The 17,496-nt window shown below is 35.5% G+C and overlaps 1 protein-coding gene across 1 annotated transcript in view; it reads right to left on the bottom strand.

Annotated features, from left to right (window-relative positions):
• LOC138164925 (cytochrome P450 2J2-like) overlaps window positions 1–17,496 on the bottom strand; it is a 38,648-nt gene that overhangs the window by 10,184 nt on the left and 10,968 nt on the right. The window contains exons 5-6 of the mRNA XM_069092896.1: window positions 16,458–16,634; window positions 4,119–4,254 (exon numbers count right to left, since the gene is read on the bottom strand). Of these exons, the coding sequence (XP_068948997.1) occupies window positions 4,119–4,254; window positions 16,458–16,634 (313 nt within the window). The remainder of the gene's footprint in view (window positions 1–4,118; window positions 4,255–16,457; window positions 16,635–17,496) is intronic.

Raw genomic sequence — 17,496 nt, 5'->3', positions numbered from 1 at the left:
TGACAAACAGGATATTTTATTTGATCCTGGAGATGATAGGGTGACACTGGAGTTTTTGAGTTCTAAATGTTCTCAGTTCTACTGAGTGAGGGAAATCACTCAATGGTAATTGAATGGGGGATGGATCGCAGTGGGGAGAGGTATGAGGCAGACATACCTGCCACAGACTGGAGCCACAGTACAGGTGTGAGGAGATGGGGCCTGGACCAGTGTGGGAATAGTGTCAGAAGAGAGGAGAAATTCAAAGATGTCTCCAAGGCAGAAAGAAGCAGGTCTTGGCAATCAATTAAGTCAGTATGCATGAGAGATCATGAGGAATTGAGGAGGCTTCCTAGGTTTTGAGACTGAGCTACTGAGAGGTTTGTGTTGCTCTGCATAGTAATAGGAAAGGGAGGAGGGTTTAGGGGGAGAAGAATGAGTTCTACTTTGTACCCATGGAGTTTAACATGTGTCTAGGACATGCATTTTAGTACAATAGGTAGCTGGAGATGAGAGAGAGCAGGTCAGGAGAGAGCTTAGGGCTGGATAAACAGACTTGAGAATTATTAGCATAGAGCTGATAATTGAATCCATAGGAGTAGATGAAATCTCCAAGTGAAATGGTATAGAAGAAGAGAAGAAGGCCCAGGAAAAGAGACCTTTGAAATAACTATGGTGTGATCTGGATGCAGGTGTGACCTGGCCTGAGATCCAGCAAAGAAGAAAAGAGGAGGAGGACTCGGAAAGTGAGTCATGAAAATCTCGAGAGAAAAGAATATCAAAGAGATAAAGGTGATTGGCAACGTGAAAGAGAGGTCCAAGTGGATGAAAACTGAGAAAAGGTCATTCTATTTGGCAGTTAAGAGCTCATTAGTTTCTTTGAAGAGTTGTTTCAATTGAGTGATAAAATTGGAAGACAGACAAGTGTAATGGGAATCTGAAGATCTTCCCTGTCCTTTGGCCAATTGATAAGCTTAAGTGATTCTGAGAACCTTCCATCATTTGAAAATACACTCTGCCCAAGAATAGGCTGATTGTGGTCACATGGAGCCTGTGGCTGGAGGCTTGTTTTCAGGAATGCCCACACCTTGTTACTTTGAGATTGGGCAGTGGGTAAAGAGGGTTGTGACATTCTGTGACCCAGGAGAAGGCTATATATACTCTGATGTGAGGTTTTGCTTTGGGGCTCATTTTGGGAAAAGTTGTGTGATTTGACCAGATGAGACTCTGGGAAGCCATTGAACCCCCTGGCTTTGAAAACCCAGATGTTGGTGCTTCCCTTTCTGTTAACTAACTAGGTATGGATGTAATGGTCAGACATCTGAAAGCCTGTGTGTTGATCTGTTTCTCTGTCTGTATTTTTTTCTCTGTTTGTAATTTCTGTTTGTATTCTCTGAAGTGCAGGGTGTTGACTTTTCCCCCTGAACTAGGTAAATGATATATTTGATAAAAGCAGGATTGTTAACTCATTTTGAGTTGCTTTCCTTTTAGCAAAGCAGATCTAAGAATCTGTGCTAGCAGCAATCCTGGGTATGCTGGGTGCTTACTGCTACAACTAGACAACTAAGAATACTGAGATGACAGAAAGTCAATGCTCTCTTCTAGATGGCTTTACAGGGAGTTTAGTCACAAAAGGGACAACTAATATTGGGCAACAGTTAGTGGGGATGGATCACATAATTTGTTTTTCTTTTTCTTATGGATAGGGGAGAAACAGGTATGTCGGTAGGTAGCAAAGAAGCAACCAGCTGACAGGCTGTGATTGGAGATAAATAAGAGAGTAGAAAAATAGATATGTCTTCCAAAGACAATGGAATGGAATGGGATCATTTGTGCATCTAGCAGAGTTGTCCTTGGCAAGGGTACGAGTCACCTCTTGATGTGAGATAGTATTGAAGGAGACAGTAGTGGTAGAAGGCATCTGGATGATATGAGATGAGGAGGAGGCGAGAAGAGGAAGCTCAAGGTGAATGGCCTCAGGATTTGCAGGAAAATTAACTGATACAAATTGAAGTGAATCAAACCAGGAGAATGTTGTAGAGAGTAACAGGAATATTATATGATGAAGAACTGTGAATGACAGCTATCCTCAGCAATACAATCCCAAAGGACTAATGATAAAATAAACTATCTGCCTGCAGAGAAACGACTTAATTTGTCTGAACATAGACTAGAGTGTGATATTTTTCACTTTCTTCATTTCTTCTATTTTTAGACATCTTTTTGCACAAAATGACTAATGTGGAAATGGTTTACATGAGTCCACATGTCTAACCTGTGTCTGATTGCTTAACAACTTAGGAAGGAAGAAGTAAAGGGAGGGATGGAATTTAAAACTGAAAGCTTTAAAAATGTTAAATATTGTTTTACATGTGATTAAAGAAAAAATAAAATATCATATATCTGTAGATATCAATTCACAGTAAAATATGAGGCAAGTTCCAAGGCTCAAATTGTTGAGGGAAAGCTAATTTCTTTTGTGAAAGGTTGAGGTCTGGAAAATCTGCTGCAGTGAATAGGAAACTTCATTAATTAGGGAAATGTAAAAGTCTTGCCTTGCAGCTATAATTATGAGATTGTGTAACATAAATTTTTAGTGGACACAGTATGGTTTGTGGTTTTCCCTACACTCATTTAAGGCATATGAGTGGAACTGAAGGCCATTGAAAGTGCAAGTGAACTAAACTGAATGCATGACCAGGCAAAAAAGATGATACCATAGTCAGGAAAGTGTAGATTGAATAGGTTAATAAAGGGGTCAAGATGGAAAGAGGAGGCGTGTGTGGCTAGTAAAAAGGTGATGTGCTGGGAGGGAACTGAACAATCCAGAGACTGGCAGTCAAGGAAGGCAGAGGGAGAGGTGGAACATCAGTAGATTGAGATCAAATATGGTAATTTCAGAACTCATAATATATTTATACATTATATATATAACATATAATATGTATTATATATAATATATATCTTTATATTTTTGTGGCCAACAGAAGAATCATTCATTTAAAGTAGCTTGTGACTTAGCTTATGACCATGATATAGGTTAATATACATAATATACAATATAAGATATAGTAATAATAGGCAATATAAATATATTTCAGAGTATCTTATACTTAAATTAATGCTTGTTGACAATGTGATTCTTAGCAACAATCTGGTTCTTAGTCTATTTCCCATCATTCCAGTGTGGTTATTATAGTAGAAGGAGCTGACTGCAGGGGTTTGAGGGTCACTTTGAATCATTCTTTTTCTTAAGAGATAGAGTAGACTTTATTGCCTCTAAAATACCTTTCAACTCCAAATCTAAAGACCTTACAATCTTCTGTAGATTCAATTTTTAATGCATCCTTCACTGAAGTATTCCTATTTTGAAATCTATGGAGATTTATCATATTTTATAGGGTACAAAAACATTTTTTAAAATTTTACTTTTTCTTATCATATGACTTTTCAAACAAAAAAGTTATAGTGCACTAAAATAATAATAATAATAACAATAATAATAATAATAATAATAATACCTGGTATTGAGGGGCGGACAGGTGGCTCAGCAAGTAAGAACACTGGCCCCAGAGTCGGGATGACATGTGATTGAATCCAGACTCTGATACTTAGCACACCCAGAAATAATTGGCCGTGTAACCTTGAGCAAGTGATTTAACCTCAATTGCTTTAAAAAAATAATACCTGATATTTATTTAAAACTTTAAAGCTTGCAAAGCACTTCATGTTTGCTGACTTGTTTGATCCTCATTACAATCCTTTGCAGTAACAGCTATTATTATCCCCATTTTACAGGTGAGGACACAGAGGCTGAAACAAATTGTATAATTTGTTCAGTGTCACATGGTTAAGAAATTATTGAGGCAGAATTTGAATATACATCTTCCTGACTTCAAATGCTATATTTGCTCTACTGCCCAAGTCCACAACTCCCATCATCTGGGGACCTAAATGAAATGTTGATGTTAAAAAAGGGTCTGCATGATTGTGAAAAATGGTAATCACTGCTCTATTCCAATGAGATTGAAAGAAGATTATGCATGTAAAGTACGCTTGGCAAACGTTCAAGCTTTCTAAATAGGAACTCTTCTGGGCAGACTTCTTCAGGAGTTCTTAGCCTGGTGTTATTACTGTACCTTGAATCTCTGGATAAATGGCCATAAACAGCAGTGCCCACCTCAGAGTGGTTGATGTTGTGTCTGTTCCAGCAAAGAAGAGGTCCAGGGTGCAGAAGACTAAATTTTTTTCTTCAAAACTAGAATGGACGTTATCCTTAAATTGAAAGGAGAAGCATCAGTTGGTTAATCCAAAACAATAATGAGTGCCCCCAATTATGAGGTGCTACACCCTCTATGGGGTCTTGGGAGGGTCCAGGTCCATATACTGGGCTTCACATTAACCCCCGAGGATACAGTAACTGTTCGTAAGACTAAGAGTTCTTCTTTCTTTTTTTATCTTAGAAATTTTATTTTCCAGCTACATGTAAAGACAATTTTAACATTCTTTTTTATATAAAATGTCGAGTTCCAAATTTTCCCCCTCCTAACACCTCTCCCCCCACTAAGATGGTAAGCAATTTGATTTAGGTTATATCTGTGCATTTGTCCCAAATTTACCCCATTTCCTACAGTCTTCATCCTTTGCCTTTTCTTTCACATTAGCCAATCTGGAGGTACGTTAATGTTGTTTTAATATGCATTTCTCCAATAAATAGCGATTTAGGGCATTTTTGGCATGATTATAGATAGCTTTGGTTTCTTCATGTGAAAGCTGCTTGTTCATATCCTTTGACCATTTCTTGATTGGAAAATAATGTGTATTATTGTCAATTTTTCAATAATGATTTAGATAATTTTTCATATCGCTATAAGTTGTATTGATTTCTTCACTGGAAAGTTGCCTGTTAAGTACTTTGACGATTTATTAATTGGAGAATGACCCATATTCTTTTAGTTTTGACAACATTCTTTATATATTTTATATGAGACCTTTATCTGATAAATTGTCTATAGAATCCCCCCACCCCCATTTTCACCTTTTCCTCTGATGTTGGCTACATTTGTTTTATTTGTACAAACCCTGTTTAATTTAATGTAATTGAAATTATACATCTTATACCTAACTTTGCTCTTTAATTCTTGTTTATTCATAAGTTTTTCTCCTATCCACAATACTGATAAATTATATGTTTAGTTTTCTTTTAACTTTCTTGCAAAATCTCTCTTTATATCTAGGTCATGAATCCATTTTGACCTTATCTTGGTAAATGATGTAAGATATTGGTATATACCCAGTTTCTGCCATACTGCTTCCAGTTTTCCAGACAATTTTTATCAAATAATGAAGTCTTATCCCAAAATTTTAAGTCTTTATATTTTGCAAATGTAAAATTATTTTGTTTATTTGTTGCTGTAAATTACATGTTTACTCTTCCATTGATCTGTATTTTTATTGGTCAGTTGCTATGAGATAGTTTTGATAATTAGTGTCTTAAACACCATTTAAGGTCTGGTATTGCTAAAATTCCTTCCTGTATACTTTTAAAATTATTTCCCTTGATGTTCTTGACTGTTTTTTCCAAATGAATTGTGTTATTATTTTTATTAATTCACATTCTAATTTATAATTACTATTTGTGAATTTCTATCTTATTTTTACTTCCTATTTTCCTTCTCTGTATCTTCTCATCCTATCCCTGTTACTTATCTTCTCCTTTTACCCCCTTATTCCTTATTTTAGACAACCCTCTAAAAGCCACTTATTTATCTACTCACCTGACCCTCCTAATATTAATTTATATATTCTTCTAATGGCCTCTCCCTCACCCTAATCTCCATCACTTCTTCTCAAGAAGTTCATAAGACTTCTCAAACTCTCCAGATGAATATGTTCTTCCCTCTTCAATCCAGATAAGATTAAGAGTCGAATATTAGCAGCCTTTTACTCCCACCTGCTTGCTCTGTATTAATTCTTCCTTTCATGCCTCATTTTTATGAGACAACTTTATCCTTTTATGCTTTTTCTATCCAATTTTATTTTTATAATTGCTTCATCATACACAATTCAGCCCAAACCTTTCTTTCAAACTATTTCTGTAATGGTAACAGTTTTAACTACTAACAATTACCAATAATAAGAACATTTTCATATATCATAAATAAAGTTTGACCTTAATCAGAGCATTATAATTACTCTTCAATGATTTCCTTATATTTCTTCCAGTTCTTTTGTATTGAATTTTCCTTTGATTTCTGGTCATTGGTTACAAATACTTGAAATTTTTTAGTTCATCAAATATCTATTTTTTCTCATTAAAGATTATACTCAACTTTGCTTGATATGTTATTCTTGCATGCAATCCAAGCTCCTTTGCTCTTTGAAATATAATTTTCCACAAACTAACACCTTTTAGCTTCTAGGACTTGTGAAATCCTGATTGTCTTTTTCTGCAGTATTTAAATTGTTATTTTTTCTTGTTTTCTGTAATATTTCCTGTTTAACCTGGCAATTATGAAACTTGGCTATGACATCCCTGTAAGTTTGCTTTTGGGGATCTCTTTCAGGTGGTGACTGTTGGATTCTTTCTTAATTTTTACTTTACCTTCTTTTTCTAGAACTTCAGGGCAATTTCCTTTAATAATTTCTTATAATTTTGTATCTAGATAATATTCTGATCATAATGTTCAGGTAGACTGACAATTCACATAGTTTCTCTGCCTAATATTTTTTCTATATCAGGTTTTTTTTTCTACTGAGATATTTCAGATTCTCTATTCTTTCTAGTTTTATTATATATTGTTGTCTTATAATGTCATTTCATTTCACTTGCCCATTTCTAGTATAAAAAGAATTTTCTTCCTTACGTATTGTATCTCTTTTTCTAGTTAATTAGATGTCCATAATTTTCTTAGATTTTTAATTTTTTCCTAAATTTTCCTCATTCTTATTTGATTTTTTAATTCCTTTTAAAATTTTCTTTTAAGATTTTATTTTTGAATTTGTGACCATTTGACATATATCAGGTCCTTCTTACCATTGTTTTCTGAATTCTGTCTAGTGGTTCAACCTCAGGGACTCCTCCCTTCCTACCCAAGTCTCAGCCCTGCTATCTGGAAGATGTTTTTGCTTGTGGTATTTCTCTCACCTCTCATGTGCTCACTCATTTTTTTAAAAGCAAAAAAAATTATATACTTTATCAGATCTCTCTCTGGAGGTGGATAGCATTTTTTTTCATCCTGAGTCCTTTGGAATGGTCTTGGATCATTGTACTGATCAGAGAAGACAAGTCTTTCACAGTTGATTATCATTAAAGCATTGCCATTACTGTGCACAATTATCTCCAGATACTTCTCAGTTCACTTTGCATCAGTTCATATAGGTCTTGCCTTGTTTTCTCTGAAGTCATCCTCCTGATCATTCCTTATAGCACTATAGTACTCCATCAAAATCACATGCCACAACTTATTCAACCATCCCCCAACTGATGAGCATCCATTTCCAATTCTTTGCCACCACAAAAGAGCTGCTATGAATATTTTTGTACATATAGATTCTTTTTCATCGATGTCTTTGGGATACAGACCTAGCAGCAGTATTGCTGGATCAAAAGAATGCACAGTTTAATAGTCCTTTGAGCATTGTTCCAAATTATCCTCAAGAATGATTGGATCATGTTAGCCAATCAGATAGGTGGGATGTGGTACCTCAGAGTTGTTTTAATTTGCATTTTTTTCTTTTTTTTTTAAATTAATTTCTTTGTTTCCTTTTAGTTTACAGGATTCAATTCCACAATTCCACATTGAGTTTCACATTTTGTCCCCCTCCCTTTCCCCCTCCCCCGCCCCATGATGGCATATAGTCAAGTACAGGATCTGTAAATACTTTCACATTATACATTAGTCAGGTTATAAAGATGGATCGTATCAGATGGAATGAAAAATGGTAAAGAAGACATAAAACCAAACAAGAGAAGGAAAAAGATCAGGTATTTTGCTTCCACCTGGATATAAATTCAGTTCTTTCTAGTTCTTTCTCTGGATGCACATATTTCTCTCCATCATGAGTCTTTTGGGATTGACTTATATCACTGCATTGCTGAGAATAGTCCAGTCTATCAAAGTTGGTCATCACGCATACGTTGTGTCTGTAATTGTGTACAAATTTCTCCTGGTTCTACTCTTCTCACTCAGCATCAGTTTGTATAAGCCTCTCCAGGTAAATATGAAGACCATCTGCTCCCTGTTTCTTATAGCACAGTAGTATTCCATAACATGCATATACCACAACTTGTTCAGCTATTCCCCAATTGATAGGCACCCCCTTAATTTCCAATTCTTTGCCACCACAAAAAGAGCTGCTATAAACATTTTTGTACATATGGGTCTTCCTCCCACTTCTATGATCTCTTTGTGATATAACCCTAAGATTGGTATTGCTGGGTCAAAGGATATGAAAGTATTTATAGCCCTTTGGACATAATTCCAGATTGCTCTCCAGAAAGGCTGGATCAAATTGCTGGATTCAAAACTTCACCAGCAATGCATTAGTGTTCCAATTTGCCCACATCCTTTCCAGTATTTGTCATTTTCCTGTTTTGTCATCTTAGCCAATCTGACTGGTGAGATGTGGTACCTCAGAGTTGTTTTGATTTGCATTTCTCTAATCAATAGTGATTTAGAGCATTTCTTCATGTGCTTATAGATATCTTTAATTTCTTCCTCTGAAAATTGCCTATTTATGTCCTTTGACCATTTATCAATTGGGGAATGACTTGTATTCTTATAAATTTGACTCAGTTCTCTGTATATTTTAGAAATGAGTCCTTTGTCAGAGACATAGTTTGTAAAGATTCTTTCCCGATTTCCCACCTCCCTCTTAATCTTGGTTACATTGGCTTTGTTTGTACAGAAGCTTTTCAATTTCATGTAGTCTAAATTATCCATTTTACATTTTATGATTCATGTTTAGTCATAAAGTCTTTCCCTCTCCACAAATCTGACAGGTAAACTATTCCTTGTTTTACATGACAGCTTACAGTATCAACCTTTATACTTAATTCATCCACCCATTTAGACTTGATTTTGGTATATGGTGTTAGATAATGGCCCATGCCCAGTTTCTGGCATACTATATTCCAGTTTTCCCAGCGGTTTTTGTCAAATAGTGAGTTGTTATCCCAAAAACCAGGGTCTTGGGGTTTATCAAACAATAGATTACTATAGTCATTGACTTCTGAATATCGTGTGCCTAATCTATTCCATTGATCCACTCCTTTATTACTCAAACAGTACCAAGTAGTTTTGATGACTGCTGCCTTATAATACAGATTGATATCTGGTATAGCTAGTTGACTTTCCCTAGCATTTCTTTTCATTAATTCCCTTGATATTCTGGACCACTTATTCTTCCAAATGAATTTTGTTACTATTTTTTCGAGCTCTATAAAGTAGTTTTTTTGGTATATTCATTGGTATGGCACTAAATATATAATTTAATTCGAGTAAAATTGTCATTTTTATTATATTAGCTAGACCCAGCCAAGAGAAATTGATATTTTTCCAATTAGTTAGATTTGACTTTATTTGTGTGAAAAATGTTTTGTAGTTGTGGTCATATAGGTCCTGGGTTTGTTGAGGCAGGTAGATTCCCAAATATTTTATAATGTCTACAGGAACTTTATATGGGCATTCTCTTTCTACCTCTTGCTATTGAATTTCATTGGAAATATATAGGAATGCCGAGGATTTATGTGGGTTTATTTTATATCCTGCAACTTTGCCAAATCTATTTATTGTCTCAAGTAGTTTTTTTAAACTTGATTCTCTAAGTATATCATCATATCATCTGCAAAGAGTGATAGCTTGGTCTCTTCTTTGCCTAATTTGATTCCTTTGATTTCTTTTTCTTCTCTAATCGCTACTGCTAACATTTCTAGGACCAGATTGAATAAGAGGGGTGTTAGTAGACACCCTTGTTTCACCCCTGATCTTATGGGAAATGCTTCTAGCTTCTCCCCATTCCATATAATACTTGCTGATGGCTTTAAATAGATGCTACCTATTATTTTAAGGAAGGCTCCATTTATTCCTATACTTTCTAATATTTTTAATAGGAATGGATGTTGTATTTTGTCAAAAGCCTTTTCTGCATCTATTGAGATGATCATGTAGTTTCTGCTAGTTTTATTGTTGATATGATCAATTATACTGATGGTTTTCCTAATATTAAACCATCCTTGCATTCCTGGAATAAATCCTACCTGATCAAAATGTATTATTCTTGAGATAAGTTGCTGTAGTCTTTTTGCCAGTATTTTATTTAGAATTTTTGCATCTATGTTCATGAGGGAGATTGATCTATAATTTTCTTTCTCTGTTTTATCTTTTGCTGATTTAGGTATCAGTACCATATTTGTTTCATAAAAAGAATTTGGTAGGACTCTTTCTTCACTAATTTTCCCAAATAGTTTGTAGAGTATTGGAATCAATTTTTCTGTAAATGTTTGATTGAATTCACTAGTAAATCCATCTGGCCCTGGAGATTTTTTCCTAGGGAGTTGACTGATGGCTTGTTCAATTTCTTTTTCTGAGATGGGGTTATCTAAATAATTTACTTCCTCTTCAGTTAATCTGGGCAACTTGTATTTTTGTAAATGTTCATCCATTTCCCTAAGATTGTCAAATTTATGTGCATACAATTGGGAAAAATAATTCCGAATTATTATTTTGATTTCCTCTTCATTGGAGGTAGATTCACCCTTTTTATTTTTGATACTCATAATTTGGTTTTCTTCTTTCTTTTTTATCATATTGACTAAGGTCTATCAATTATGTTGTTTTTTTCATAAAACCAGCTCTTAGTTTTATTTATTAATTCAAGTTTTCTTAATTTCAATTTTATTAATCTATCCATTGGTTTTCAATATTTCTAATTTAGTATTTAATTGGGTATTTTGAATTGGTTCTTTTTCTAGGTTTTACAATTGCATTCCCAATTCATTGACCTCCTTTTTCTCTACTTTAATCATGTATGCACTCAGGGATATAAAACCTCTCATGTGCTCAGCCCACAATCACAGTCAGGGATTGATCATATCTTCCTATCACTGCTGGGCCTGACTTATGGAAAAAAAAAACAGGAGATCTTCAATATTCTCTCACTTAGACTTAGCCATTCTTTAGATGGAAATTTATGAGGTAAAAGTTCCTGAGGTAAAATTTCTTCAGACCAAGAATTATATGAAAATTGAGGTGAAATTTCTTGAGGTCTAGTCTGCTTCTCTGAGGGTCTACAGTTTATTGATTCAGACGAGTTGACCTAGAGGTCTTTACACTTCCCTCACACAAAACTTCAGCCCCTGGAGTCTTCTCTGAAGTCCTCTTAAGATATCCTAGAAAGACAACTCTTTTACCCATTTATTTTTGCTCCTCTGCATTCATTTCATGGTGATTTTCTATCTGTTTGTGGAGGAAATCATTAGAGCCTGAAAATTCTTGACCTACTCCACCATCTTCCCAGAATGGCTTGTTCCTCCTCAATCTATTTTCCAGGTTAACTGTTTTTTTCCAGTTAAGTGTTTTGCATTTTCTTCTATTTTTCATCCTTTTGATTTTGTTTGACAGTCTTGATATATCATAGAATCATTATGTTACACTTTCCCAATTCTAATTTTTAAGGAATGATTTTCTTCAGTTAACTTTTTGTGCCTCCTTTTTCATTCAGACAATTTTACTTTTTAAGAAGTTGTTTTCTTCAGTTAATTTTTGTGCTTTCTTTTTGTAAGCTGTTGACTCTTTTTTCATGATTCTCTTGTATAGCTCTCATTTCTTTTAATAATGTTTCTTCCATCTCTCTCCTTCAATTTTTAAAATACATTGTGAGCACATCCAGGAGGACTTTTTAGACTTGAGACCAATTCATCTTTCCCTCTGAGCCTTCACACATCACCATCTTGACATTGCTGTCCTCATCTGAGTTTGTATTTTGATCTTTGCTGCCATTGTAGTCTTCTATGGTCAGACTTTTATAAAATTTTTGATAATTTTGTCACTATTTAAAGTTGAGATCTATTCCTGGGGCACAGGGGAGCTGTCTCAAGCTTCTTGTGCTGGAGGCCAGAGGCTTCGGTGCTGGCTTGCTGTTGAGGTTTGTTCTGGGAAAGTCAGCTGTTGCTCTGGAATACTTTGATCTATTAGTACTTTTTGTACTAGGCTTTAGGGGTTGGAAGATCATCTGTTCCCTCCTGGTTCCAGGCTTTTCAGCTGATTTTCTGTGCCATTAGCATGCTGATTTGTGCTGAGATTATCATCTTCTACTGACTTGCCCTTAGACTACCTACACTGGTCTGGGCTCATGTTTTACCCAAGTGAGACAAGGTTGTCCTATAGTCCTTCTAAGGGATTTTGACCATGAAAGTTGTTGGAACCTTTCCTTTTGTGTATTCTGTTACTCCAGAATTCATCTTTTTGCTTATTTTAAAGTTATTTTCAGGGAAACTGGGAAGACCAAATAGACTAACTCAAATGGCAAAATAGCCTCAAAAAGCCAGTGAGAAGCAGAATGTCTTAAAAAGTAGAATTTTCAAAATGGAAAAGGATTTTCAAAAACTCACTGACGACAATAACTCCTTCAAAATAAGATTTGAGCAATTGGAAGCTAATGACTTTATGAGAAATCAAGATACTATAAAACATATCCAAACAAATGAAAAAATAGAAGGCAATGTGAAATATCTCATTGGAAAAACCACTCACATGGAAAATAGATCCAGGAGAGACATTTTTAAAATTATTGGATTACCTGAAAGCCATGATCAAAAAAAGAACCCAGACAACTTCTTGCAAGAAATTATCAATCAAAATTGCCCTGATATTCTAGAACCAGAGGGAAAAATAGAAATTGAAAGAATTCACCTATTGCCTCTTGAAAAAGATCCACAAAATAAAATTCCTAGGAATATAATAGCCAAATTCCAGAGTTCCCAGGTCAAGGAGAAAATACTACAAGCAGTCAAGAAGAAACAATTTGAGTATTGTAGAAACAAAATCAGGATAACAGAATACCTAGCAGCTTCTGTGTTGAGATAGAAGGACTTGTAATATGATATTCCAGAGGTCAAAGGAGCTAGGACTAAAACCAAGAATCACCTACCCAGCAAAACTGAATATAATGTTACAGGGGGAAATATGGTCATTCAATAATATAGAGGATTTTCAAGCATTCTTGATGAACAAACCAGAGCTGAAGAGAAAATTTGACTGTCTAATAGAAGAAGCAATAGAAGCATGAGAAGGTAAACAAGAAAAAGGAATCATATGGAACTTATTAAAGCTGAACTATTTACATACCTACATGGAAAAATTATAATTATTATTTTTTTTAAGCAATTGGGGTTAAGTAACTTGCTCAAGGTTACATGGTGAGGTGTTTCTGGGTGGGTGCTAAGTGTCTGAGCCCGGGCTTCGATCTCCAGGTCATCCTGATACTGGAGCCGGTGCTCTTACTCTCTGTGCTACCTGGCCACCCCGAAAAATTATAATTATAACTCATAAAGTTGTTCTCAGTATAAGTATAGTTGAAGGGAATATATGTATATATATATATGTATACATACATATATATGTATACGTACATATATATATGTATACATACATATATGGATATATAGGAGGGTATATATATTTGTGTATATATTTGAGTGTGTGAATATGTATATGCATGTATACATAGAGTGCACAGGATCAATTGAATAGGGAGGGATGATTGTCTATAAAAATAAAATTAAGAGGTGAGAGAGGAATATAATGAGAGAAAGAGAAAGGGAGATATAGATTAGGGTAAATTATCTCATAAAAGAAGTAAGAGAAAACTGTTACAAACGAGGGGCAGTAAAGGAAGGTAAAAAAAATTCTTTTAAGTAAAAACTTATTCTCATTGAATATGTCTTAAGTAGGGAATAACATACACACTCAATTAGGTATCTCACCCTACAGCAAAATAGGGGATTAGTGGATAGGAGGGGGGATGATAGAAGGGAGGGCAGATTGGGGGAGAGGGTAGTTAGAAGCAAACATTTTTGAAAAGCAATAAGGTCAAAGGATAAAGTGGAATAAATGGGGGATGGGATTGGATGGAGGGAAATAGAGTTGGTCATTTACAATATGACAACTATGGAAATGATTTGGGTAACTGCACGTGTACAACCTATATTGAATTGTTTGTCTTCCCAGTGGGGGTACATGAGGAGGAAGGAAGGGAAAAAATATGGAACTCAAAATTGGAAAAACAAATGTTAAAAAAATGTGTTTTTTACATGCAAATTGGGAACAAGATGTACAGGCACTGAGGTATAGAGGTCCATATTACCCTGATAGAAAGTGGGGGGGTGATGGGGGAGAATATAGGGGAGAACAGATTGGGGAAAGAGATTTTCAGTGGGCTTGCTGTTTTGGGGTGGTGATAGGGTAAAGATGGGGAGAAAAAGTTGAAACAAAATCTTGTGGAAAGGAATGTTGAGAGGTAAAAATAAATAAATAAACATATGTTTTTTAAAAAAGTTATTTCCAAGGAAATGAGATATCTTAGGCAACTTCCTGTCTTTTGTCCATGATCTTGGTTCTACCTCTGAGAACTCCTATATCTGTTGGGTTTACAGGTTTACTATAAGTACTTTTCTCATCAAATCCATGCAGGTAGATAGGATTTGTCTTTTACAGGTAAGAAAACTAAAACTCAGAGACCATTGGAGACTTGTCTAGAATCATAGAATAAAAAAATGACAGAACAGCACACAAATCCTAGACCCTGACCTAAATATACTACTCTGCTACATCATGCTACTGGTAAGCCCTGTGTGCATGATCACCTTCAAACCACCCCCTCCAGTGCCACACACACACACACACACACACACACACACAAGAATGGACGTGGGGGTTAACTTTTTGGAAGGTCATTATGAGGCCAAAGGTTTTTTCTATCATCTCACCAAAATAGGTACTTGGTAAAGGAGCCTAGTGTGCTAGATCTAGAGAAGCTTCTATTGAATTTGCAACTTTTTTTGTTTGTATTGAATTCTTTCTCCTCCTCCTTCTCTTATTTCTTCTTTTTTGTCTTCCTTCACTTTATCTCCAACTCCACCTCCTCTCCTTTCTCTTTTTCTTCCTTGCCCTCATTATCATGCTCATTACTTTTACTTTCTCCCTCCTAAAGACCTATCTATCTGTTAGTAGCTGCTGACATTTCTTCAGGCAAGAACAAAGTCAGTTGTAAAATAGAGAATAATAATAGCTAATCTTTTTGTATAGCTTCCACCATGTGCCTAACATAGTGCAATGGGTTTCACAAATCTGTTTTCATTTGATCCTCACAATAACCCTGTGAAATAGATGTTATTATTTCCATTTCACAGTTGAGGAAACTGAGGCAAACAGAGGTTTAGTCATTTTCCCTGCGTCACATGGCTAGTGTCTGAGATCATAATTGAATTTCCCCACAATCCTATGAAGCAGGCAGTACCAATAATATTGTATCCATTTTTCAAATGAATAAACTGAGACTTAGAGAAATGGTTTGTACCCAGGTAAACTCAGTTGATGAGTTCAGGATGAGGAATTAAAATAGAGTTCCATAATTCTTGAACTATACAGGACATAATTACAAAATATTGAAGTTGGAAAGGAACTAAAATGGGGTCAAACTCAAAAGAAATGGGACCACTAAACCATATGTATGAATCCCTGGGGGCTATATATTGACTTATACTATGTATGTTATAATACATTTTTATTCATTTTGTGAAATATTTCTAAAGAACCTTTATAATCTGAGTTTGTAGTGCTCGGGACTAACAGTTGCAATGCTGCCCACATGTTTGTCTGTTGTACAAATTCTCTAAGGTGGTTATATTTTAATTGCACATATAATGCTGATAATTTAACTTATTTTTATGGTGTTTGAGATTTGCAAAGAATATACACATAATAATTCTGGACAGGATAGGGGATAGATGGCATATCTTAATGTTGTGAATGAGAAAAGTGAGGTGAAGAAGGAGGAATTGAAAAGAATGAAATACCAGAGCCAAGACTTAATCTCACTCAGAATAGGTTCTAATGAAAAGGACATTGAACTAGGAGACAGAAAGAGCTAAGTTTACATCCAGACTGATTCCTAATAGCCGTGTGATGGAAGCAAGTCAATCAACCTCTCTATGGCTCAGTCCCCAAACCCACCCCCCCATATAAATTCAGGGGTTGGAACTCAATGAGCACTGTGGTCAATTCTAGGTCTGAATATAAACTGTGGGCTCTCCACTAGCAAGCTCCATTACTTACACTCTTTACCTACCAGGGTTATCATTGAGAAAAGAGATTTACATTATGAGGTAGATATAAAGTTTGAAATATTTTAACCCATTTGACCCCAATTGCCCTTTTTTAGTTTTAAACACATAAAGCCTATTTTTCTGTTATTACCTTGGACAGCTCCTTCAGGTAAGCATCAATGTAGTCCAGGGTCTCCTCTGGGTTCAAATTTTCCTTATGTTGTTTGACAATACCTTCTATAAACGTCTCTAGCTTCTTCCATTCTCCAAAGAGCTTCTGGTGAGTTCCTGGCAGGAATTTCATTATCCAAGGAAAGACATTGAATAGCTGAATAATATAAAAGGGGGCAGGGGGAGGAGGGATGAGTGTAATTTCCTGTTATATTGCCCTGTCTCTTAAGTCAGGCAAGTGTTCTTGACTATTTTTTATGTCATGGAATTTACAACAATTCCATGTCTAATCACTCCTTGTGACTGCTGTCTATCCTTCCATACTCTTGCTTTCCTGACACCCAGGCTGGCATACAGTCATCTCTTATCTCACATACCAGCCACTTGGCCCCATTCTGATGCACCTAAATAACTCTTCCAAGATGTCACCAATCTAGGCAGCATCCTTCTTCCTCTTCCTCCTCCTCCTCCTCTTCTTCTTGTTCTTCTCATTCTTGTTCTTCTCATTCTTGTTCTTGTTCTTCTTGTTTTGTTCTTGTTCTTGTTCTTGTTCTTGTTCTTGTTCTTCTTGTTCTTCTTGTTCTTCTTCTTCTTCTTCTTCTTCTTCTTCTTCTTCTTCTTCTTCTTCTTCTTCTTCTTCTTCTTCTTCTTCTTCTCCTCCTTCTCATTCTGCTTCTGCTTCTTCTGCTTCTTTCTCCTTCTCCTCTCCTCTCCTTTCTTTCTTCCATGAAGAGGTGAAGATAAAATTCATGGTTTCCATCAAACTCTGTTCAAGAGACAGTTTCTCCATGAAACCTTTCTTGGTCCTCCTGGCTTCTAATGCGACTCCAACCAAAACTTTTCCCTTTATTTATTTGCATATACATTCATCTGAGGGCATGGTGTCCCCTCCAACAGAATGTAAACTATTCAAGTTCAGCTGCTGTTTCATTTTTGTCATTCTATCCCCATATTCTAGCACAGGGTTTCCTAAACTTTTTCTACTCATGATCCATTTTCACCTGAGAAACTTTTATGCA

The sequence above is a fragment of the Petaurus breviceps genome, unplaced genomic scaffold (assembly GCF_028583685.1).
Source record: "Petaurus breviceps papuanus isolate PSGF00001 unplaced genomic scaffold, PetGlider_PUasm1.0 207, whole genome shotgun sequence".
Taxonomy (NCBI): Eukaryota; Metazoa; Chordata; class Mammalia; order Diprotodontia; family Petauridae; genus Petaurus; species Petaurus breviceps.
The sequence above is the reverse complement of the archived record's forward strand: the minus strand, read 5'-3'. Positions and strand labels throughout refer to the sequence as shown.